The following is a 24,311-nucleotide window of genomic DNA, read 5'->3' on the forward strand; positions in this document are numbered from 1 at the left end:
CGCTGAAATATGTTGATCGAATTTTAATTTGTTATCCATGAAGATTCCCAAGAATTTGGATTGCTTTTTATTCTCAAGAATTTGTCCATTCAAGTATAAATTGTTAATATTACAGCTGAAGGTATGTAGGTATGTTTTCTCAATATTAAAGCACAAGTAGTTTGCGTCACACCATTTTTTCACAACTTATAAATCACTAGAGATAGTTTCTTTCATATTAGAATTATTTTTTCCATGCCAAAGGAGCGTGGTGTCATCCGCGAAGATCGTGAAAATTCCTTGAATTGAGAGAGTAACAAGGTCATTCATATAAATAAGGAAAATAATCGGGCCCAGTACTGATCCTTCTGGAACGCCCCATAAGATGTCCTTTGTGTGTGATAGTTTTTCGTGTGATCTTACTAACTGTTTCTAACACTTAAGTAAGACCTGAACTAGTCATTGCACAATTCTATAAAGCCATAGTAGTTTAACTTTTGCAAAAGAAGTTCATGATTTACACAATCAAAAGAATAGCTAATACCTTTTTTTTGACCATTCTTTCTATGATTTTTGAGATCATGGAGAAAGGTCTGAAGTTATTTGGATCTTCTGCATTGCCACCTTTGAAAATAGGAATTACACGAGCTGTTTTTAGACAAGGAAGGAAATTTCCAAGGGAAAAGGATTCATTTTTACCGGAATTTCATCAATGCCCGTTGCATTTTTGTTCCTATTTTCTTGCAAGATTTCTTTCAGCTCTAATAAATTTGTGTCTTCAAAGTGAAAGTTGTTGGGCATTTTTACATTATTTAAATATTTCATAGGATTTGAAGTAGGAACAAGGGATGACGTTAGTTTTTGAGCAACTGTACAGTAAAAATTATTGAGTATTTTCGGATCTATATTGACGTGTTCTGGAATTGAATTTGATTTATTTCTTAGACTATTCACTATGGCCCAGTTTTCTTCGATTTAATTAGTTAAAGGGGAAATGAAGACAAAATTAAGTTGGAATTTCTGAATCCCATCTTAATTATTTTTTTCTGATGTAATACGTATATGTTATTCCAAAAATTCTGTTGGAATTACTACTCGTAAAATTCTGCTCAATTGTTTTCAGGAGAATCTTATGCAGAACATCCTCCCACATTACATCATCGATAAAGTGAAAGAAAAATATATAAAAGCCACGACACATTATTTAAAAAATGGAAAAGTACTCAGGATGAATCCGTTTCAGTGAGTATTATTTATCGTTCGTTCATTATTATTTACCGATCAATCATATTATTTTTACCTAGATAATGACATAAAAGAGAAGTCTCAATCGTACACAAATATAAAAAAAAATTTGTTATTAGTTAACTTTTTTTGCTAATGATTTATATTTCATAGGTTTTCCTTATTTTTGAAATATTTTCATCCCAAATCTTCGTGAACAAAACTAATATCTGAACCAAAAAAAAACAAACTCTTTCATAATCGTGATGCTTAATCACGTTGAATAAAATTTTTAAGTAGGTCTTGACAAACAAAATGCATGCTATGGTGGTGTCAAGTTGTTGATTTACTTGTCAAATTTTTAACAGTTATTGTTGAAATAATGTTGTCTCTTCAGGAAAGAATAGAAATAGTTTTAATATGTGGCGAGAATACACCATACCGGCAAGTAGCTAACATTTTTAATGAACGGCATCCAGGAAAAAATGTTCAACATACTACTGTGTCAAGGATAATGTCGAAATTCAGAGAAACAGGATCCGTAGCAAATCAATTTAAGAAAAAGCACACTCCAAGTAAATATGATGAGAAGGCCCAACTTAACATTTGTTTAGAAATCATTGAACACGGGCAAACGAGCATTACCGATATTATAAAAAATACCGATTACAAGAGAGAAAGTGTTTTTATTTTAATTGAATTTTATTGAAAATTAATTTTGGCCTTACAGGCCAAAATTTATTAACACATTAAAAGAACGAGATTTTGATGTCCGTTTGGGGTTTTCATTCTGGTTTCAAGGAGAGAGAGAAGAAAATGTAGAGTTTCCGTATGAAATTTTATGGACAGATGAGGCAACGTTCTCTTCAAATGGAACGGTAAGTTCTCAAAATTGCCGATGGTGGGCCCAAGAAAATCCCAATTTCACAGTTGAATGTGGTGATCAGTATTCCTTTAAATCTAATGTATGGTGTGGGATACCTAACGACCAAATAATTGGGCCATTTTTCTTTAGGGAAAATTTATCATCCGTCGGTTATCTCAACCTTTTAAATTGGCGCACCAATACATCACACGGTTGCTGTGAAACAGTCCCTCCAACAAATGTTCAGAGGCAAAGTTATTGGACGTAACTGGGAACATTATTGGCCACCTAGATCACCCGACTTGACGCCTTTAGACTTTTTCTTGTGGGGTTACCTGAAACAAAAAGTGTACCGAAGTGGACCATTTACTGACATACAACATCTGGAAAATACCATTCGCGAGTGCTGTGCAAATATAAATCCCCGATTTATTAAAAAATGCAGTTACAGATGTCAGTAGAAGGACCATAATTTGTATTGAACGTGGAGGACGACATACTGAAATGTAGGCTATAAGTGTTTGACAACCTCATTTAGATCAATAAGTAATTTTTTGTACCCATTTGTATTTTCTATAATATTATTCTATAATAATGATGCTAGTTCGATCTAAATTATTTGCATTTTTTTAGTTGCCTCTGCTTTTTCGAAATCGAAGGTTTATTTAAGAAAATAGCCAAGTGATTGAAACTTTTGCACCAGTCATGTTAAAATTTTGTCCGTATAAGTAAAAATGTATCAGAAAAGTTAAAATCCATGATGAGTTTGTTATGTAACATGAATTGATGACAATTAACCGAACTTGTTTTTTAAAATAAAGGGGATATCTGTCAAAAATAAGCAAAACTTTTACTTCATCCTAGTTGCATAAAATTTTGCATATTTTGGATATGAAATTGCCGTAGACACAACTTTTTCGAGTAACTTTTTGTTAAATTCGATCTAGAAATGCACTTTTTTATTTTTTTTTCAAAAATAAAGTTGACAAACACTGAACGTCAGTGGGTCGCAGTTGGCCGCATCATTTCAAGTTAAATTCAAAGCACAAATAAGTGCCGAAGTTGAACTTCATTGAAACTTTTCAAAAAAAAGTTTCCCATATGGTGCGCACTTTAATGTTGACACTGTATATTTCTAAGTTTCCTCGTCCCTGGCACGCTATATGACTATCTCAATACTCACACCAGTGATACCAATAATGCCTTCATAGCATGTTGCAGTCTTAGTATTTCTTCTCTCTCAATGAATTCATCTTTTCTCTCTCTCTCTTTTATTTGAAGTGCCACCCGTTACGATCGAACAATTATTAAAGGGGATATAACTTGGTGCTTCTTCGGAATTTCACAGTCTCCAATTTCTCTTTGTCAATAAATTCATTTTTCCCTCACCTCACATTTGAAGTGCTGGATGTTAGGATTCACCTTAGCGGACAGGCTGTGGTAAACCTATTCAATGAAAACGCCACTTCATCTCTCACAAATAAATTCACAAGAGCCAACAATCTACGCTTCCACGACCACAAAAACACCTTCGACTCGTAAGAGCTATCAATATGTTCACCAAATGAATGCCATTGCCAACCGATTGGTTTCACCCCAATCCACCACGCATCGTCCTAGATTTCAAATTTTTTTTTCAGATATTGAATTTGACTCAACTCACCAAAGTTCAGCGCCCAGCCACCAGCTGATGGGTATTGCTCCAATCCACCACGTCTATTGCCCAGGACCTCACAATTTGTTCTCAATTGTCAACCCAACATATTACGTAACTTCACCCGCCAATCACAATCCGCCCGATTGTTCAAATCATCAACCTGACACTCTCCTGCCAATCACAATCAGAAAACCGTATGCGAGTTCGAGACCACCGAAAGTTAAAGCAGAACTATCATTGACTATCTTCTTTTTTCCGTTGTTACACCTCTATGTATCCCAACAATTCCTCAAATTTCATAACCATGTGAGGGTTGAGTTACTTCTCGCTTCTGAGCCAATGAATAGTTTTGTAATCAGTTCAGAGATATTTCTTTCAATGTTGCAATTGCATCTATTTACTGTCTTCTTGAGATAACTTCATGTTCCATGAGGCTACAGAAAAAATCAAGGATTGGACAAGCATAAACATGTCTGCATGCATCGACAAGTATGAACATTTCTTCAGTTCGGACTTGCATTGTCTAATATTATATAAAATGATATAAAAACCCCGAAAGAACCGATACAAATCGAAGTGAAAAAGAATAGCTGAAAATAACAATTATATCAGGCAAAAAACCTTGAAATGAAATTACAGTGGAATGAAATGAAATTTAAAAAAATTAGGAGATTCCAAGCCAAGTTACTCCACGACGTTTCGATTGTTAATATCCACAATCGTCTTCAGGTGATGACTGGAGTAATTCCTCCGAGAGATGAATATTCATGGGTCATTCGGGTACTTTCACTTATCCTCTCTTTCCTTTTTCTACTTCACCGGTTTAGCGGGAAATGTCCATTTTTCGCTTGATTATGGGTTTCCATATGTTGCGTATCTCTACGCTACCTTGGCTGGATACATTGTTGGACGACATGTATGCGGCTTCTCTGAATTTCCTCTCAAACCAGTGTTCCTCCCTGTGTATAATCTCAGTTTGGGACCACTCGATGTTATGTTGATGGGTCCAAACATGCTCTGCTATTCCTGATTTGGTACTTTCTTTTCACTGTGTGTTTCTTATGCTCAGCAATGCGGACTTTCAAAGGCCTCTTAGTTTCACCGACATAGGATTTTTCGCACTCACAGGATATCCGGTGAATGCAATTCTTGGAATCGCAGTCCGCGTTTGGTGGCCTTGTATTCGTGAGGCTGCTACAGATAGTGTTACCGGATCTGAAGCAGGTTCTGATGTGTAATTGGAACCAATTCTTCTTATCCTCTCCGATAATCCTCTGATGTAGGGAAGTGCAAGCAATGGTTGTGACGGCTTCTCTTTCTCACGAGGCTCTCGCTGGCTTTTAGCGAAAGTCTGTTCCACCATCTCTTTGGAGTAGCCATTACGTTGAAGATCATTTTTGATGATGTCTGGTTCCTTCTCGAGACCGTCCTTTTTATTATAGAACCCGAAAGCACGGTCTAATAAAGTCTTGATGTTTCCTCTTTTAGTTGATTGATGGTGGTTGGATTCGTGGTTCAGATACTGTCGCTTGTAAGTGGGTTTTTTTAAAAATATTCATTTTTATAATTATAATTTTTCACCTATGCATATGTTACAATGATATTAATTTTTTATTCCGCACAATTAGTTCAATAATTTTCTTCGAGAAGAGTGTTCATATCTTTCGATTTTTACAGCTAGTTTTGATAACAATTTCTCAACCCATATGAAACAATAAGCTTGCAATATTCATTAACTATGTTCAACACAATGAATATTCAACTGTCTCCAATATTTTCATGATGATGCAACATTGAAAAGGGGTATATTTTCAGGATAGAATAATTGTTGGAAAAGGGTGGTTTTGGCTTTCTATTTTTCCATTTTCATATAAAAATATGGGAATCATCCAAAGAGAGGAACTGTATAATTTCATGTGTATTCTGAAAAAATGAGAAAATATATTACAAAAAGTTTGTTCAAGAAGGTTAGCCTATTTCTCAACACATTTTCAGACTGATCCTCATTTCGTTAATAATTAACAAAATGTTTTAAAAATGCTGCATTCACTCATTGGATTCTCCTGTTATTTTCAGAAATTCGCTACTAGATGAACATGAAAATGTGTCAATACTTTTTGCTGACATCGTAAATTATACAGAAATGACAACACAATTGGATATAACGGGTTTATTAGAAACTCTCAACGACTTATTTGGAGCATTTGACGATGCATCAGTGGTGAGTGGACTTATTTGTGTTACCATTGTATAATGTTTATACGAAACAAAAAAAAATATAAAAAAATCATGTTTCTTGTGGAAAATTATTTGTTTGGAGGATAACTAAATTCAGCCATGGTTTGAAAATTCTTAGAAACTCAAGCCCTAACGTCAAATGACTGAGGATATTCTCACACATTGTTTTGTAGAAAGTCGAAAAGTCTCATAGAGAACAAGAATCATTCAAGAGCAACTGATTATGATCAATTGATATTTGTGTCTTGAATTATGAAAAGTCTTCTTCAATGTTGATAATCACAAACGAAATCATATATAAGGGTAATTTTGATTTAAACAACAAAATTACCACAGATTGTCAGAATGAAATTAGTTACAAAAAGGATATGAAACTTTGTAACTTCTATTTAATTATATACGAGCGCTTTCGATAGCTGGTCGTGCTGTCATCATCAAGGCTCTACTCAAACACGATGCGAAACAACTTCAATATTGAACTTAGATTAGTTTCAGTTATCACTGCGTCCCGAAACGCACACGTTTTTCCATAATATTATGTTGTTGCTTTAAATATTCGCCACAAATATAAATGAAACTCTCAGTTGAATTCACACACTTCCGCACAGGCGACATTGCACAATATTGAATTGAGATTCATAAAACAATGACTAGTTAATACGGAACTGCAATAAAAATAAAATTGTACCTATTCATTTATGACTTCAAGTTCAGTGAATGTATGGTGGAACTGAATCTTTGGCGTGAAACAAACACACACAATAACTGCAACTTCTCTTCCTATGAAAGTTGAAAGTATACTTTATCTACACAACAATCCTACTGATGCCAACTTGATTGGTGAAAGGCACATCTTGAAGAGTGTTGCAGCTCTGGTGTGTGGGAGAAGTGTTCGTGTTGGATTTAACTAAAGCAGTATGTAACGAATAGATGAAACATGAGTATAAATATCATCATGATTCTGAAAAAAAAGACCTTACTTACATTCAAGATTTTCATGTTGTCAACACATTTACTCATGCTATGAGAAAAAGATACATTATACTTCTATTACAGAAACTGAAAGTAACCAGGATAAAATTTCTTGGAGACTGTTATTACTGCGTAGCTGGTTTGCCACCTGATGCGGCACCAAATCCAGCAGAGGCTTGTGTGGATCTGGGACTGGAGATGATATCAACTATAGCCAAGATTAGGTGAGTATAAGTGGAACATGTTACTGTTTTACTGAATTTTGACAAAACTTCATTGGTTACCTTGATGACTGAGTGATCGCCATGATCTCAGGTTTTGTAACCGCTCAGCAAACACTGACAAGTAACGGTTAAGTATTATCGAAGTGGCTTTATGAAAAAAATATGATACCACTTACACATTCTATACACCTCACATATGATGTTGGATATCTGCCACATTTTCTGTGAAAATGAAATAACTGATTAATTCAAATACCTGCGGAGAGATTGGTAGAATCCATCTAGAACTACCTCCTCTCCCCATTTTTCTGGAGAGAGAGGCTAGATGGACTGCATATATATAGACTTGTGCACGTTGTCATTTGCACAAATCAAATCAATGAACAACAGAAGTGCAAGAGACTATTGGTTGAGATTGGAAGTCATATCATTCTGGAAATTACCTCTAACTTTATGCCTCCAACTGTCAACTACGAACTGTCTCATAAAGTACTGTTCCTGAGTAGAGAGGACTGGATCCTCCGGGAGAAGGAAATATTAAGAGCAGATAGTTGTTGGTTCACAGATGGATCAAAAACACATTTCAGTTCTGGTGCCCATGTTTTCAGTCACAGACCCAGGACAGAGATATCAACATGCCTAGGAAACTATGCCACTGTATTTCAAGCGGAAAATTACGCTATTAAATTGTGTGCGGAGAGATTGGATAAATCCAACCACACTCACAAGTCAATAAAAATATTTTCGGACGGTCAAGGAGCGTTGAATGCTCTGACTCCAATGAGCAACGTCTAACTTGATAGCAAATTGCCAAAAACAACTCTCCGCGATAGGAAGACTGTACAGATTGTCTCTGGTCTGGATTCCTGGCCATACTGGTCCAGAAGGCAATGATGCTGCTGACTTCTTTGCAAATGAGTTTTTTTTGTACCTTGGGAGCTGTCTGACTTGTCCATTTTGTCCAAGTCTCCAGAAAACACTGCAGCCCCTTGAGCTTATTGCGTTTATTCTCCCATCTTCTCATGACACCCATTCCATCAGTCTCGTTCCCTGTACTAGTTTGTACTGGTTCCGTGTTGGATGTTCGTCATTTTCTTCTGGACGTAATTTTGTACGTCCATATATTGCCTGCCTCCTGTGATTCAGTGCCTCACATTCGCATAAGATGTTTAGAGCTGCTTCTATCTCTTCGTTGCATAATCTGCAGCTGAGGCCTCCATTGTACAGCCCCATTTTATTCAGGTGTCCTCTAAGCGGACAATGACCGGTTAGTAACCCTTTAATTATTATTCTGAGCCGGTACCTACTATATTGAAGTAGTTCGTCGGTTCTTTTGTCGGACGGTTCCCTAATGAAAGTTCTACTGTGTTTGTTGCCAGGTACTTTTGTCCAGTACTCTGTGTGCTTCTTAATGGTCCATGTTCTAATCTGGTTTCGTATCAATGTTTTTGGTACCCCCAGAGCTGGTTCAGGATCTATATATGGAGTTAATGATCCGCTTCTAGCGCATTCATTAGCTTTATGAATACCTGTGATTCCTAAATGCTCTGGCACCCAGTACAGAGTTGATTTGTTCCTGTTTGCAAGTTCATTCAGTTCTTCATGGCATTCCCAGGCCAGTTTTGATGTCATCTTCGGGTTTGTCAGAGCCCCTCTCTTGCTGTCTGTAAAAATATTGATCCGCTCATTTCTTTGAGGTCTCAATTTGATAAGCCTTGCACACTGCAAGATAGCATACACATCTGCCTGGAAGACGGATGTGTATAGTCCTAGCGGATAGTTGTAGTTTAAATTTCTATCCGCTCGCTATATTCCCGCTCCCGTTCCATGTTTGGTTTCCGATCCATCTGTATACCAGGTGTTTTTTCCAAACATGTTTTCGGGATGACTAATGGTTTTCCACTCTTCCCAGCCTATGATTTTGACCGTGAAGTTTGTGTTGAAGGTGTACTTTGATGTCATGTGGTCTGTGGACATATTCAATATGTGCTTCTCCACTTGGCTCGAGATTTCTGTTCGGTCCGATCTTTCGTAGTTCAGTGAGTTTTCCAGTCTGAATTGGCCCATCCTGGCCTCCCCCACTATCACAAAGTGTAAAGGAGGTACGTTCAGGAGAGTCTCCAATGCAGCTGTTGGGGTAGTTCTCATTGCTGCCGTCATTCCCAAACATGCAAGTCTTTGCATCGTGCCTAATTTGTTGATGGCGGTCGCCTGCTTCATCTTAGGCCACCAGACACAAATGCGTATGTTATCATGGGTTTAACCACCATCGTGTATAGCCAATGTACCATGTCTGCTTTTAACTCCTATGTTTTTTCATAGGTGCGTCTGACCAGCATCACTGCTACCTCCGCTACCTCCGCTTGCTACCTCTTTATCCTGTCCACGTGTTGGTTTCAGGTCAGTTTGGAATCTAGGATTACTCCCAGATATTTAACCTTGTATTGTATTGTATTTCTTGTATTTCTTCACCTCGAAGTTTGAGAGGTCCGATACCCTCCGTTTCAGTCCTCTTGGTGAATGTTACTATGATCGATTTGGATGGGCTTATGTTGAGCCCTTCTTCTTCGTTCCATCTTGTTATAATATTCAGTGCCTGCTGCATGCATCCCTTCACTACATTATTGTATTTATCCTGGACTAATATGACTAAGTCGTCTGCATAGCCCAGTGCTTTATACCCATTACGGTCCAGGAGACATAGTAGCTCGTCCATTACAAGGTTCCATAACAGAGGGGATAGAACCCCCCCTTTTTCTCCTACAAATTATTCTCTCCTGAAAATATACCTCTTTCAATTGACACCTCGATGGCGTTTCAAAATAATTGTTTATCAACAGAGATAAAAATATGTCTAAAGACTGTATCTTAGAGAGATAGTAACTGTATATCCCGTGGGTTTGCCAATAATGGACTACACTGAACAATCAAACCCAACTTTATTTCACTGTTACACTGACAACACAACCAAACACTTCAACTGAAACTTCAAACTAATATTCCGCCTCATTAAAACACTTCGCAAAGCACTGTCTACTAGACTTTCCGATATGCTAGTGGTTGGTATTTATATATGCTATTGAAGGCTGGGAATGCCGATATACTTGTTCTCGAAGCCAAATGGAAAGTCGCTGGAAGTATTTCGAAGCAACGCGAAAACTAGAACACTCGCATAGAACCAGTCGAGTTGAGCGAAACCTTGGTCACAATTGATTTACGATGATCAGCGGCGGCCGGAGTTATTTGTTTTCGGAGGATGGTTTACAACAATTCGTATTCAATTGTTAGAGTAATGCTACATGAAATGTTCCTTTCCGCTCGGAACTTTGTTTACGAGATAGATCTGTAATTAGTTAAAAAAAAATCGACAGAAAGCAAATTAAGAAATTAGATCAATTCTAAAATGAATGAGAGTCTGAAAATTGCTTCATAACGCATTACCAATTCCCTAATAATATTTGAAAACATAATCTGCAAAAAAATAAATTTTTCACAAAAAACGAGTTTTATTTTATTTTGTGACAGTAAGTCTAAACGAATAGCACAAATTTGTTAATTAGTAATAATACCAAAACTGATTATGAAAATTGTTGGAAGAGGCCACCTGCACTTAGTACGCATGCTTCTGCCCTTCTACGCATGGAATTAGGCACCCGTTCAAATATTCCCGGCGTATTTCGTATAGTTTCACACGAGGCAACTATTCGCTCTCTTAAATCTTCTAAAGTATTAACGGGAGTTTTATACATACACAAGAGTTTTAAGGTGACCCCATAAAAAAAATCTAAACTGTTGAGATCGGGGGATATCGCTGGCCATTGCTGAGGTCCTCCGCGACCTATCCAACGATTAGGATAAACTGTATTTGAATGGTTTCGGACAACTACACTGAAATGAGCAGGGGCGCCATCGTGCATGTACCATATTCGATTCCTTAACGCAAGTGGCACATCTTCCAATAACCCAGGTAAGTCTTCTTCGAGAAAGTGTAAATAAGAACGACTATCAAGGCGTCCTGGTAGAAAAAATGGGCCTATTAGATGATCTCCTATAATTCCTGCCCATACATTAACCGAAAATTGGTGTTGGAAATGGGTTTCGGTTATTGCATGGGGATTTTCTTCAGTCCACACATTATCGTTATGGAAATTTAGAATGGCATTCCGAGAAAAATTTGCTTCGTCTGTGAACAAAATGTGTGTCTCAAACTGCGGATTTAGTGCAATACTTTGTAGATACCACTGACTGAAGTTCACACGCTGTGGAAAATCTCTGGGGAGTAATGCCTGCTCTCTTGAAATATGGTATGGGTATAACAAAAAAATCAATCAAAATACGCCAAACAAGTTGATGACAAATATCCAGAGTTCTAGCGATCTTCCTCGTACTCACGCATTTATCAGGATATCTTTCCTGATAAATGCGCCTGGCTTCTGTTACAGTACCATCAGCAAGGCCATATACGTAATGCATTTGCGCCATTTCCGCATTCGTATAATTTACCATATTTACTGATATTCAGAAAAACAGCGGACTACCAAAATAACTTCAATAACATTTCAAAATCAATCAAAACGCGCTGTGACAGTTTTTAACACCAACACCTTACTTTAAACCAACATCAATATTAGCTACTGACGTTTGTACATACAGAGAATTCGTTTTTTATTGCTACGCTGTTTTTTCTGCTTTTAATCTTTAAAAGAAATCACATATCGACAAACTCCATATTTCCAAGAGGTGCAGTAAATAAATTCTGCTACACGTCATTTATTCCAGGATAACTGAATTTATGTTTTCAAAAATTATTAAGCGGTGCTGCGTTATGACGTAATTTTAATTGAGAACAGTGCATCTGACAACAAACAAATACCTTTTAGATTCTCAATTATTTTGCAACAAATCTGATCTCTTAGTTTGCTTTCAGTCGATGCACGATACCGCATCAGATTTTTAAGGAATTTATCCTTAAGTAAAGCGATTTTTAATTTTTTGAGCGAAAACCATGCGTCGGACAAAGAAAACCCAACAAATTAAATGTGCTCAAAAATGTATGGAGATTTTAAAAATAATTTTTAATTCAAGATAAAGCAGCGGCGCCAAAAATATACATTTTAAAACTCGTACGTACGCCACTGACAGAGAAAATTAAGAAAATTGTACATCAGAAAATGCGCCTTGAGGCATGGAACATATGTACCAAATATGCCAAAGATGTCTACAAAATTGTCTGAGTTATTATTAAAAAACTGATTATTGTTGAAAACTTTGCCACCCTGTATCTCAAAAGTTAAGGCGTTTAGGACATACGTCCATAGGACGTTTTTTCCTTAAAATGGGTCTAAGAATTACCTCCTAGAATATTAGCATGTGTTTAAGGAACACCCTGTAGAAATTATTAGAAATACTAAAAGTATTTAGACCTGAATGTGGGGTCCATTTGATCAAACACGAAAGTATCTTCAAGAAAAGTGGTCAGTGAAAAATGATAAATATTGTAAGAACTCTTCACACAAGTTGGAGTGTTTACTATGGGAAAATATAGCCACACCTCCATGGCACTTTTTTCTCCGGCAAAAATTACCTACTATATCACAGCCGTTAATTCTAATATTTTTAATGTTCTCAAGAGTTTGCCAGTGTTCAGATAAAAGTACAAAATCGGGTTTATGTTCAGCCAAAAACGCATCAAGTACATCGAGTTTGTTGGTTATACTTTGAATATTCAAATGGATGATTTTTTAAAAAGTTTTGATAGTTGGACAAACCTGGTCAAACTCAGTAGTTATTAAACTTCTTCGTTCATCTGCCTGGAGGCTTCCCGTAAACAATTTGCATTTTTTCATCATGCAAGACATTAAACACCAGCAAAAACTTTGAATGTGACTTCAAATAAAACGCATAAGCTGTGAACAATACTGTTTTTTGTTAACCAGGTGATTCAGCGTCACCTGACACGGCTACTTCACAGCAAATGCGATGACATGAAATTAATTAACTGACAAGGGATGTCAAAATGATTTATAATAGAAATAATAGATGTATCTTTTTTTTTATGAAAACAGGACAGTTATACAAAAATCTTTGTATGATATTTGTGTCAAAAGTAAGTTTTATTTTTTCGTGAAATTCACCCACAATATAAAACCTTACTTTCAACACTCATATCATAAATAGCTATATCATTTCTTCATCGTCGTTTTGATAATGAAACAAAATATGTATCGTTTCGATTACGCTTCCATCTCTAATAAAACCCTAATATTTCTGACATTCATATATTTTTTCACAGGAAACAGAGAAACCTGGATATTAACATGAGAATTGGTGTTCACAGTGGCAGAATCATAAGTGGAATAATGGGTTCTGTGAAATATCAGTTCGACATATGGTCGAAAGATGTTGATATCGCTAATAAAATGGAAAGTGAAGGCTGTCCTGGGTAAGAAATAATACTCAAACATTTTCTTCGAAAATTTACCATCTTGAAATTCCTCTGACTTCCACAAAAATGGCCCCCAACTGGTAAACACGATTTCTCTTCGATTCGAAATATTTTTCTTCACAAGTGGTGAAGAAAGTGACGTTTTACATTCGTAAAACTCCAATCAACTGAAAATTCATAATTCCAGTGTGAGAAAGCCCTGGTATTAATTCATTATCATATGGGTGCTGAGGTGATAATTTACCCATTGTGAATCAGAAATTCGTCGGATTCAAGCTGCGACCTCAAAAACAAAACATGCTGACAAAAAATAAGTAGTTGTCTCAAATGCATAGGAGCTGGCCCTGTCAAGAATTTGCGTACACAATTCATACCGACTGCGCCAATCAGATAACAAACGAGATACTATCTGACTTTTCAGAAAACTGAAGACTTTCTGTAACAAAAACAACAGAATGAAACATTCATATATATCAAAATGCATGTTGGAACAGCATATCGACATAAGGGACTGATAGAGTTTCAATTGGTCAGTGCATTTTCGAGTCATTGAGTGTATTGTTGGAATTATGATTCTTCAAGATCATTTTACTTCCTTTCAGGATAATTTAAATTTCAAAACAACCGAGCAAAAGTAAACAGAATGTCCTATTGGAATTATGATGTTTTTTTAATTTTAGGAAAGTACATATAACTGATACAACTAAAAACTTATTAAAGAAGGAATATAACATTGTGTCAACAGATAAAGGAGAGAATGTACCTATTTTCAAAGAAAGAGGCATCCAAACTTATCTCATATCACCGGTGAGTTTTCATCCCAAAGTTTTCTGGTATGTAGTATAAGTCTGATGGTTTTGCTTGGTTTATAATACTCCTGATTGGTGATGTATTAAAATATGTATAACCTTCCGTCTCATAGAATAGGAAAACATACTGAACAAATGTAACGTGAGTTAAGGAGTTGAAAAAGTACTTCAACACGCATCCAATACTATTAGATTCAAATTATTTCATACAAAGTTGAAATAATACTCAAATCAGGAATGGAGTCGTATTTCGTGTAAATAATGTATTTGTTTTCGGCTTTCGATTCGGTTCGCTTTCGGCTTTTACGCCATCATCAGTGCGATACCTGCAAGTAAGTAATAGTCTTGAAATTTGTTTGAAGTTGAACTTCAAACAAAACCTCAGTACAACACTATTCTGAGTAGTCTTGAACATGAACATTACAATAAATGCCTTTTTGGGTTTAACATATTAATATTTTGTTAAAAAAAATATAAAATTATTTCCAGCGTGCTCAATGACGAGCACGAGGAGGATTATTACTCCAATAACACAACACAACAAAAAAATATTTTTTGAATGTTTCCTACACTAAATTAGTCAATTTCTACTAATTTTGGGGTGATAAAAACGAAAATATCAATGAAAAATTTTTATTAGCTCTGGTTTTTGAGATACACAGTACTCAATCTTAAAGAGTAGTTATACTATACGTGAAAAGTGAAAGTACATAAAACAATATTGTTATGTTTCTTTTAGAATATTTTAAGTACAAAATTAATAAAAAAAAACATTATTCTTAGTGTTTTGACAAATAAAAGAAGTTTGATCCACCAAATTTCAATTAAGTCCATCCGATTCATTGTAAGATCGCTGTCGTTTAGCTTGTCTTTTATAAAACACTTCTGGAGCATCCCTACACACAGACCAGCAGTAGTCTGCAAGCATTGCTTCATTCCAACGGCTCTGATATCTCTGTTCCATCAAGGCAATGTCTTGATGGAATCTTTCTCCATGTTCGTCACTCACAGCTCCACATTTTTGTGGGAAGAAATTAAGATGAGAGTGAAGAAAATGAATTTTTAAGGACATGTTGCATCCAAGTTGGTGGTAAGCTTGAAGAAGCTCTTTAACCAATGCTGTGAAGTTATCATCTCTTTTGTTACCTAAAAACCCATGAACAACCCCCTTAAAGGCTTCCCAGGCTCTTTTTTCATTTCCTGTTGAAATCATGTCAAAAGCAGGATCATTTACGATTTCACGGATATGAGGCCCAATAAAGATGCCTTCCTTGACTTTAGCATCACTCAACCTGGGAAACTTTGCTCTCAAGTACTTGAAAGCTTGTCCTTCCTGGTCCATGGCCTTCACAAAGTTTTTCATTAGTCTCAACTTAATATGTAATGGGGGAAGGAGAACATCCTTAGGATCTACAAGCTTGAATTAGGTAAGAATCTCGGAATTCGAAATACCCAGCTGTAAGTCTTTAAATACTTGTATATTGATACGCTTAAAGTTGTCTGAAAATCTACATATAGTGGGGTATAGGCAACTATTAAATTTCAAGGTCAAAAGTTACAAAATTCAGTTTTTTACGCTTTTTTTTTTGGAAATATCTCATTTCCTGTGTGGTTTTTTGCTATTTGTATTCATCATCAATATTGTAGGATACCAAATTCTCTACAAATTTTGTTTGAAAAAATTTTTCATACGGTGAACCGTTTTCGAGATAGAGAACGGAGAGCATGCGGTCACAGGATCACTTCAGGTCAACGGTGCCTCCGGTCGAAAACGCGCCATATATAGATGATGAACAAAGTCTCATGAAATCCATGAAAACCGAAGGAGGAGTATCTCGTGGTCGAAGTACGAAATAAAGTGTTATGTATAAATGGGTATATGCTAGGTACGCCACAAATACTATTTGTGAGAAAATGGAGAAGTTCTGTAATATCTCCTTGGGGTCGACCGAGCAGCACGTAGATTCCAGAGACTCAAGAGTGAAAAAAGACAATGCTGAGGTAAATATACTATTTGATTGGTTCAAACTCCATGATCCTTTTCCAAATACTACGCAGGTAATATCGATAACTTCTGGAATTGTTGGAAATGAGCAAATTAACTGCCACAGAGCTTACGAAATTGGATTAGAGTCTATGAAGAAGATCAACGGCCTATCATGTGATGAAATAAAGTTAAAATGTTCCGAAAAAGTAATGCCGCTTTCCATTGTTAACAAATCTGTAAAAATATATGATTGTAAAGTTGCAGTGGATCCATTATTACTCTTTCAAAGAATTACTGTCAGCAAACAATTTGAAAGTAATCTTGAAGAATATCTCCAATATGAATTGACTCCGTATCCAACAGCTCTATTTGATAATGATGGCATGAGAAAAACAACAAAATCGTCATTGTATGACAACATGAGCCCAATTGATTTTGTTCTCAATGAGAATAATTTGACGTTCATTACTGTTGACGGATTTCTTTTTCATCATGTTGTATGGAGCAGAGAAGATACTTTTTCTTTTATTTTTGATATGTATACATGAATTATTTACAAAGGCATTACAGTTCCAAAATAATTGTTGTATTTGACGGATATTCAGACTACAGTAAAAACGTTAAAGCCATGGAGCAGCAGAGAAAAACTGCTGCACTTTCAAAAACGTATGAAGTCTGTTTTGAAACAATGGTTGTTCCAGTTACTCAAGAAAAAATCTTATCTTAGAGAGTGGAACTCAAACCTTATTGGCAGTCTATAATACTCCGAAATCTGTGGAAAGCCTTGACCTTTTTCGTTATATGCATTACGTCAAGTCTACAAAACTTAATAAGCCTGTGCAGCTTTAAAATATTCCACCAACAAGTGTAGCTGCTCATCAACATTTCAAACGTGTATATTATCAAGTTCAAATTTGGTTAGGGCATGATTTGGAACCCCAGGAAGATTTGCTGAATACAATTTTCTGCAACTGTAAGAGTGGTTGTGGTTCGCGAGGCGGATGCAGCAAAGCGGGCTTGCAATGCTCTTCAGCTTGTGGCAAATGTAATGGGCAAGCTTGTCTCAATGCTCTACCATATCAGAGCAACATTAACGAAGATGGAACCTTTGACCCCGAAATCATGGAAGAACTTGAGACAAATGTCGTTGAAGACGTTATTGAAGACCAGTTTGAAATTTACCAGCAGCCGGAAGACGACGAGGAAGCGGAAGAAGATGATTGAAATTATAAATTGTAGTTTTTGTACCCTTCATTTAATTTTTTTACTTTCAATAAAAATGAATGTACTGAATGATATTTTTCAATAAAAAGATTTTTTTCATCATGTGAAAAGTTATCAATTAGGTGAAAATTCAAATATAACTCCTATATTTTCATTAACAATTTCGCAATTACATGGGCAGGTAAGTGTTGTTAAATAAATTAATAATGAATAAAAAGTTGATGGGTCAGGACAAAATGATAAAATATAATATAATAGTTAATAAAAATTGACAAATATTTATAATCATTGATTTATCGATAGTTCATCAACTATATATGGCGCGTTTTCGACCGGAGGCACCGGTTGACCTGAAGTGATCCTGTGACCCCGCGCTCTCTGCCCTCTATCTCGAAAACGGTTCACCGTATGAAAAATTTTTCAAACAAAATCTGTAGAGAATTTTGTATTCTACAATATTGATAATGAATACAAATAGCCAAAAAACCATAGGAAATGAGATATTTACAAAAAAAGCGCAAAAAACTGAATTTTGTGACTTTTGACGTTGAAATTTAATAGTTGCGTACACCCTACCATATGTAGGTTTTGAGAAAACTTTAAGGGTATCAATATACAAGTATTTACAGACTTATAGCTGGGTATCCCGAGTTCCGAGGTGAACTTACTATAATGACTGAACTATATAGAACATATTCATTTTGACAAATGACATGTAGTAACTAACCACAATACGTTGAAATTCCCCAAGGTGAGTAATGAACTATTCAATTGGGATTTTGAGAAATGTTGATTTTCAATTGGTTAATTCAGGAATGTAAAGGAATATATATGCATGATCTATTCAATTCATACATTCTAAAAGAAGTCAATTCAAAAACTTTCAATAGGTTGGATTTTCTAGAAGATTCACAAATATATATTCACATAATAATCGCCTTTGTTTGAATACAAAAGACTAAGTTTCGAATTGATTGAGAATTAGTTGAATTTTAATCCCATACTTCACTTTAATCTTCTAGTCAAATCCAAGGAATAGTCGTTACGAGAACGACATGACATGTAATCGAGGGATGAAACCACGACTGTCAAAATTTTCGAAACAAACCTCATTGCCAAATGGTGTTTGGCTCAGCCAAATGCAGAGAAGTATTTCCATGTCGAATGAAGAGCTTATTGGCAGAAGAGATAATCAACAGTTGACCATTATAGAGGAGGCCAATAACATGAGAGCTGTTTATGAAAGAACAGACTCTGGGACGGACAAAATTTTCAAAAAAAGAGTCAGTAATAACTCAGCATCCATGTCTATAATTGAGGCAAGACGTAGCACGAATACAATCAAAAGAAGGACGGCATTCATGAACAACTCCATTAAAAGATATTCAGAACGTACTGAAGCAGTGAACGAGGAAATGGAAGAAACAATAAATTCTATTTCTTTCTCAAAATATCAGTGAGTATATACTTTACAGATCTATCATAAAAACCCAATTTAAGTTTTACTAATTTTTTTATCAAACAAGTAATGCATTGATTCCTGATCAACTCTTGAATCTATTGTGGGCTCTATCCTTTCTTTAATATATATCCGCTCAGTAACGAATTCACCTCTGAAGGGATCAGTTGAATTTTTTGCTGAGTATACAACAATTATATACTTGAATTGAAGGGGTTATATTTTTAGGAGTGATTAATTTTTTGGGAAAGAAAGTTTTTGGCTTTCTACTACTCCATCTGATACATCTCATTTTTTTGTATCAGATGGAGTAGTAGAAAGCCAAAAACTTTCTTTCCCAAAAAATTATATACTCTTTGGATTATTTCGACAAAATTTATGATGATATAAAAACAGACATGAAAACAATTTTAGATTGACTTTCAAAATATTATTGAACATTCAACGAAAGTCATTTCTTGTGGAGAAAAATCAGGTTTTTATCGAACTTTTTTTGGTATTTCTACTTTCCACAATCTGAAAAATATGGAAATTATAATGGAGAACTTCATACAAGTATAGAAAGGTCAAACTTTTCAGTTTACCCCGATAAGTTACTGCGTAAAAGTATTTTTCACAAAGAAAAATATTCTATTCATTAGTAACTTGTCGTATTCAACAATTTTGCTCTTCAAAAAAATTGCTAAGAAATAATACATTACTCAACAATGCAGAAATCCGCCTCCGTCATCAAAAAAATTGCTGAGAAATGATACAATATTCACAGGACTATCTGAAAAAATAAGACGAATTGGAAATGGGTATGATGTTAGCTTTCAAAACAAAAAATACACTAAGATCAATATTCACACATACAAAACCCAACAACACTGAAGAAAAAACAAAAAATTGTATTTATAAAATACCTTGTTCTTGTGGTAAAAGTTACATTGGTGAAACCTCCAGACCATTGAAAGTGCGTGAGAATGAACATCGAGATTAAATAAAAAATAGACAATTGACAGGATCAAAATTATCAGAACACATTTTAAAATCAGACGGTGAACATCGGGTGGAATGGAATAGGACAAGAAAGATTACCAATGAGCCTCATTCTAAGAGACGTAAGCTAAAAGAATCAGCGTATATTCTCATGTCTGGAGAGAACTGTATCTCGAATAGCTCCTTAGAAATAGACCGTACTTGGCTACCCATCTTGAAGAAAAATTTGTATAGTGGCGGAATGCCAACAGATTGATATCGGAGAGCACCTTGTATTACATAGAATGTTTCAGTTGTTAATCAACAACATTGACATAATTTCACATTTCAAAACTTCTTTGCCATCAGCCGACAGGAATAACTGCAAATGTATTTGAATTTTTTGTTCATTTCTGAAGAAGGAGGCAGATTTTGGCATCCGAAACGTAAAGATGAGTATTGCATTATTTCTTAGCAATTTTTTTGATAGGCAAAATTGTTAAGTACTCCAATTTTAGGCAGTAACTTATCGAGGTAAACTGAAAAGTTTGCCCTTTCTACACTTGTATGAAGTTCTCCATTATAATTTTCATATTTTTCAGATTGTGGAAGATGAAAATACCAAATAGAAGGTTGATCAAAAATTATTGAACAACCACTAGCCACAATAAAAGAGAGGGGTGTGTAAAATGTTGGTTGAATTAGCACGACGTATTTGTAAAACTGAGTCTTCCTGAGGGACTCAATCATTTGAAAAATGCGTTCAAAGGAAATGGGCACGGCGAAGGAAAATTTGAGCGGGTCATACGACCAAGGAAAAACTTTCCTTTTCTATGTCAAAAATGTTACAGACCGGATTGGGAGAACCTTAGAGAAACACGACGACGTGAAACCAATATTTAGGCTAACAAAAACTATAGGACAACGTCTAAGGTCAGCTAAGATCCACAGAGAACCTTTAGCAACACCCGGTATATATCAAATTCCTTGTCAAGTAATACATCGCAATGACATCAAAATCTGAAAAACAAGTATCAAAATTTATCTTCAATGCACTCAAAGTTTCGATTGCAAAATTGACGGGAAATTCAGTCTCTTTAGTGTGGCTGAATATTTCACAGGTTTCAAAATGTGTGGAACATTTTTTACGTAATTGCGATTGAAATAGTATCATTTTCTGCCTGAAAGATTTGATATTGGTGTATAAATCAGGGAGAAGCTGATTTTCTCCTTGCAATCTCAAATTCAGTTAATTCATATGATTTGTCAAATTGACATAGAAGGCTAACTTCCACATCCATTCACCATTTTCTGAATCGGCAAAAGAGCGCTGTTTCTATTTAAAAAAAAATTCGATCTCTGCTCGAAGTTCAATAAAGCGCTTAAGGACTTTTCCGCAACTAAGCCAGCGTACGGCAGTATGATATGGTAAATCATTTTCTCCAATCTGCTGAATAAACTCGCGGATTTATCGGTGATTCAGCCCAGTGGATCTGATGAAGTTAACAACTGATATGACTGGTTTTAGAACTTCAGACATATCCAAACATTCTCCGCACAAGGACTGTTGATGAATGATACAATGTAAGACTAATGGTTTCGAACCACCATCATTTTCTACAGCCTTTGACGCAAATGCAATCACTCCTTCATTTTCACCATACATATTTTTGCCTCCATCAGTTGTTATAGATTTCAAATTTCTCCATCGAAGGTTCTTTTCATTAATGGCATTTTCAACTCCCTTAAAAATATCTGCCCCAGTTGTCGTGCCGTGAATACTATCAATATAAAGAAGTTCTTCATACACTTCATAGCTTTTATCTACTCCGCGAATAAAAATCAACACCTGAGCAGTATCTGACACATCCGTTGAATCATCCAATGCTAGAGAAAACCACTCATGATGTCCATTTTTGTCAGACAGTTGAGGTGATATATTTTTTGCGATGTCTTGCACCCTCCGAGCCACGGTGTTAGTTGACACACTGACACCTTTAAATAAATTTACCTTTTCGGGGCATATTTCTTCGGCTACTGAAATCAAGCATTCTTTTATAGATTCTCCACCAGTGAATGGTTTGCCACGTTTTCCGATTTCAAGAGCCACGCGAAAGCTGGCGCAAGTTGCCGACTCTTGTTTTTCCTTCCGCAAACTTCCTGTATACTTGGAGTAACTTTCAAGAAGTTTCGATTCATAGTCTCGTTCATTGTTATAGTCTTTGAGAACAGCTATGGTTTCATTACAAATCAAATATAGCGCCTTATTACTGGAGTCAATCACAAAATACTGAAATTTACATTTTTTTTTGGAACGTTCTGCATTCACTGTCGATTTTTCGCTTCTTTTCCATACTAACAAATCACACATAAAAACAATAAGTCAAATCAAAATACTTTTATTGACGGGTGTTACTTTATTTCACAATAGACAGTTTTGCTTCCTTCGCCTTTTCTACGCAGACTAACTCGCACTTGCGCCGCTAGCCTTTTTATATGCAATTATTACTGCCATCTCGAGGTGATCGGAATACACTAGCTAGAACCACAACTTTCTCGAACCAACGCGGTAATTCCAAATATTTAATTACGCCTAATGCCACCTAGCGGGTAGGTGAAAAAGATAGTACATAGTACCACTACTCGCCACTAGATGTCGTTGAGTGTCAAAATACACAATAATAATTGAAATGCAAAAAAAGCGTAAGTTTGCTTAGGTCACGCACTTTGCGACTATCCTAGTCTAGAAACATAGTTAAGGGCAGAAATTGGCCCTTGGAACAAACTGAAAAAATCATTATGGCCCGAAGGCTTCAAAGTTTGGAGACCCCTGGATTAGATCAACGAACCATTGGAAAAAAACGAAAATCGGATATATTGCTATGCTGCTTGCCGCTTTCTGCTTCTCTTAGTTTGTTGGGGGTTAAAATAGACTTTATATGTTTTGTCACAATCATATTGCTAAAATTCCAAAGGCTCCTTCTCAAAAGTTTGAAACACTGTTCCGAACCAGAAAATTGTACACAACTTTTAATGCTTCATAATGCTCAAATCAGACCCTCTCTGGAGTATTGTTCTCATTTATGGAGCTCCACTCCTAAGCTTACCCTATAGCTGCTGGATTCTATCCAGAAAAAAACTATCTGCCTACTTGGAAATGGGAACATTACTTGCAACCTTGCAGTATTTTGAAATAATAATATATAAATTTATCAATTTCAGGCAGTTCAAAGAAAATGTGGATATCAGCTTTTTTCTCCTTTTCAAAACAAAGGAAACTGAAGTACAATATATGAAGGTGCCCGATCCACTTTTCAAGTATTATTCACTAGGTTCCTTCGTGGTCATTTTATGTATCCATCTTCAAATTTTTTTACAGGGAAGGTGAGTTCTTAGTTAGAAACTATGAATTGTGCAAAAATCTCTTCCATCATAAAAGTGGTTAGACAAGTTAATCTAACCAACATTCAGGTTTGATTTCATATGTAGATGAATATGTCCCCGTGTAGTGGAAGATATACATATGAATGGAATAGTTATAATTTCATTTTGATTATTAATTTTATTACGTTCTCGTCAATGTTTGTTTTTGAAATCGTAAAATGTTATTCCCATTCAAATGTTTCACTAGATATTGAGTGCTTCACTATACCACAGTTTATATGAACGTGTGTCGTAACTTTATCTATTTATTTATTACCCAAACAGGCTATTTCAGCCTAATTACTTGGATAAATAAAGTGAATAACAAATATTTACATAAAAATATTGTCTATATTATACTTACTACCTATTAGTCAATGTCCAAAATTGTGGAGATGTGAAAAATCAGTCTTAAATACTTGTATTCAATGTGTCTCAAACAGTCTCAAATACTTGTATTCAATATGCAGTCTGAAACATTTTTACGATAAAGTGCTGGGGGTGAGGTCCAGTCTAAATCAATCAATGTGTTGAAATTATTAGCTAATTTGGGAATGTAAACCAGTGGTGCCCTTGCAGGATTCCCTATTCTTGATATATTGAACATGAGGGTAAAACATGTAAGACGACTTGCTTCGTTATCGAGTAACCGGATGTCAGAATTATGTTCAAAATATACTTAGTGACAAAGGAAGGTGAACACCTATTTATATTGAAAATATCTCAATGATGTTTTGCACGTGTATTTATGTTGAGACCAGTAAAAAGCCAGTAAAATTTCAGCCGTATTAAAAGCTATTCTGACCAGTTTTTCAACTGTTTTGTTCTGTGTGAGCATTAACCAT

The 24,311-nt window shown here is 35.6% G+C and overlaps 1 protein-coding gene across 5 annotated transcripts in view; it reads left to right on the forward strand.

Annotated features, from left to right (window-relative positions):
- The window catches only part of LOC111514735 (adenylate cyclase type 2), a 77,365-nt gene that overhangs the window by 19,795 nt on the left and 33,259 nt on the right, over positions 1 to 24,311 (forward strand). For 4 of the 5 annotated variants that reach the window (XM_074186642.1, XM_074186644.1, XM_074186641.1 and 1 more), the window contains 7 exons: positions 1,103 to 1,221; positions 5,802 to 5,946; positions 7,020 to 7,159; positions 13,452 to 13,601; positions 14,285 to 14,411; positions 18,647 to 19,080; positions 23,266 to 23,427. In XM_074186642.1, coding sequence (XP_074042743.1) covers positions 1,103 to 1,221; positions 5,802 to 5,946; positions 7,020 to 7,159; positions 13,452 to 13,601; positions 14,285 to 14,411; positions 18,647 to 19,080; positions 23,266 to 23,427 — 1,277 coding nt within the window. The remainder of the gene's footprint in view (positions 1 to 1,102; positions 1,222 to 5,801; positions 5,947 to 7,019; positions 7,160 to 13,451; positions 13,602 to 14,284; positions 14,412 to 18,646; positions 19,081 to 23,265; positions 23,428 to 24,311) is intronic. The other variant, XM_074186643.1, reaches the window with a different exon arrangement.

This window comes from Leptinotarsa decemlineata, unplaced genomic scaffold (genome assembly GCF_025532065.1).
Source record: "Leptinotarsa decemlineata unplaced genomic scaffold, Ldec_3_MD MMD2_P_RNA_scaffold_4, whole genome shotgun sequence".
In the NCBI taxonomy this organism is placed as follows: domain Eukaryota; kingdom Metazoa; phylum Arthropoda; class Insecta; order Coleoptera; family Chrysomelidae; genus Leptinotarsa; species Leptinotarsa decemlineata.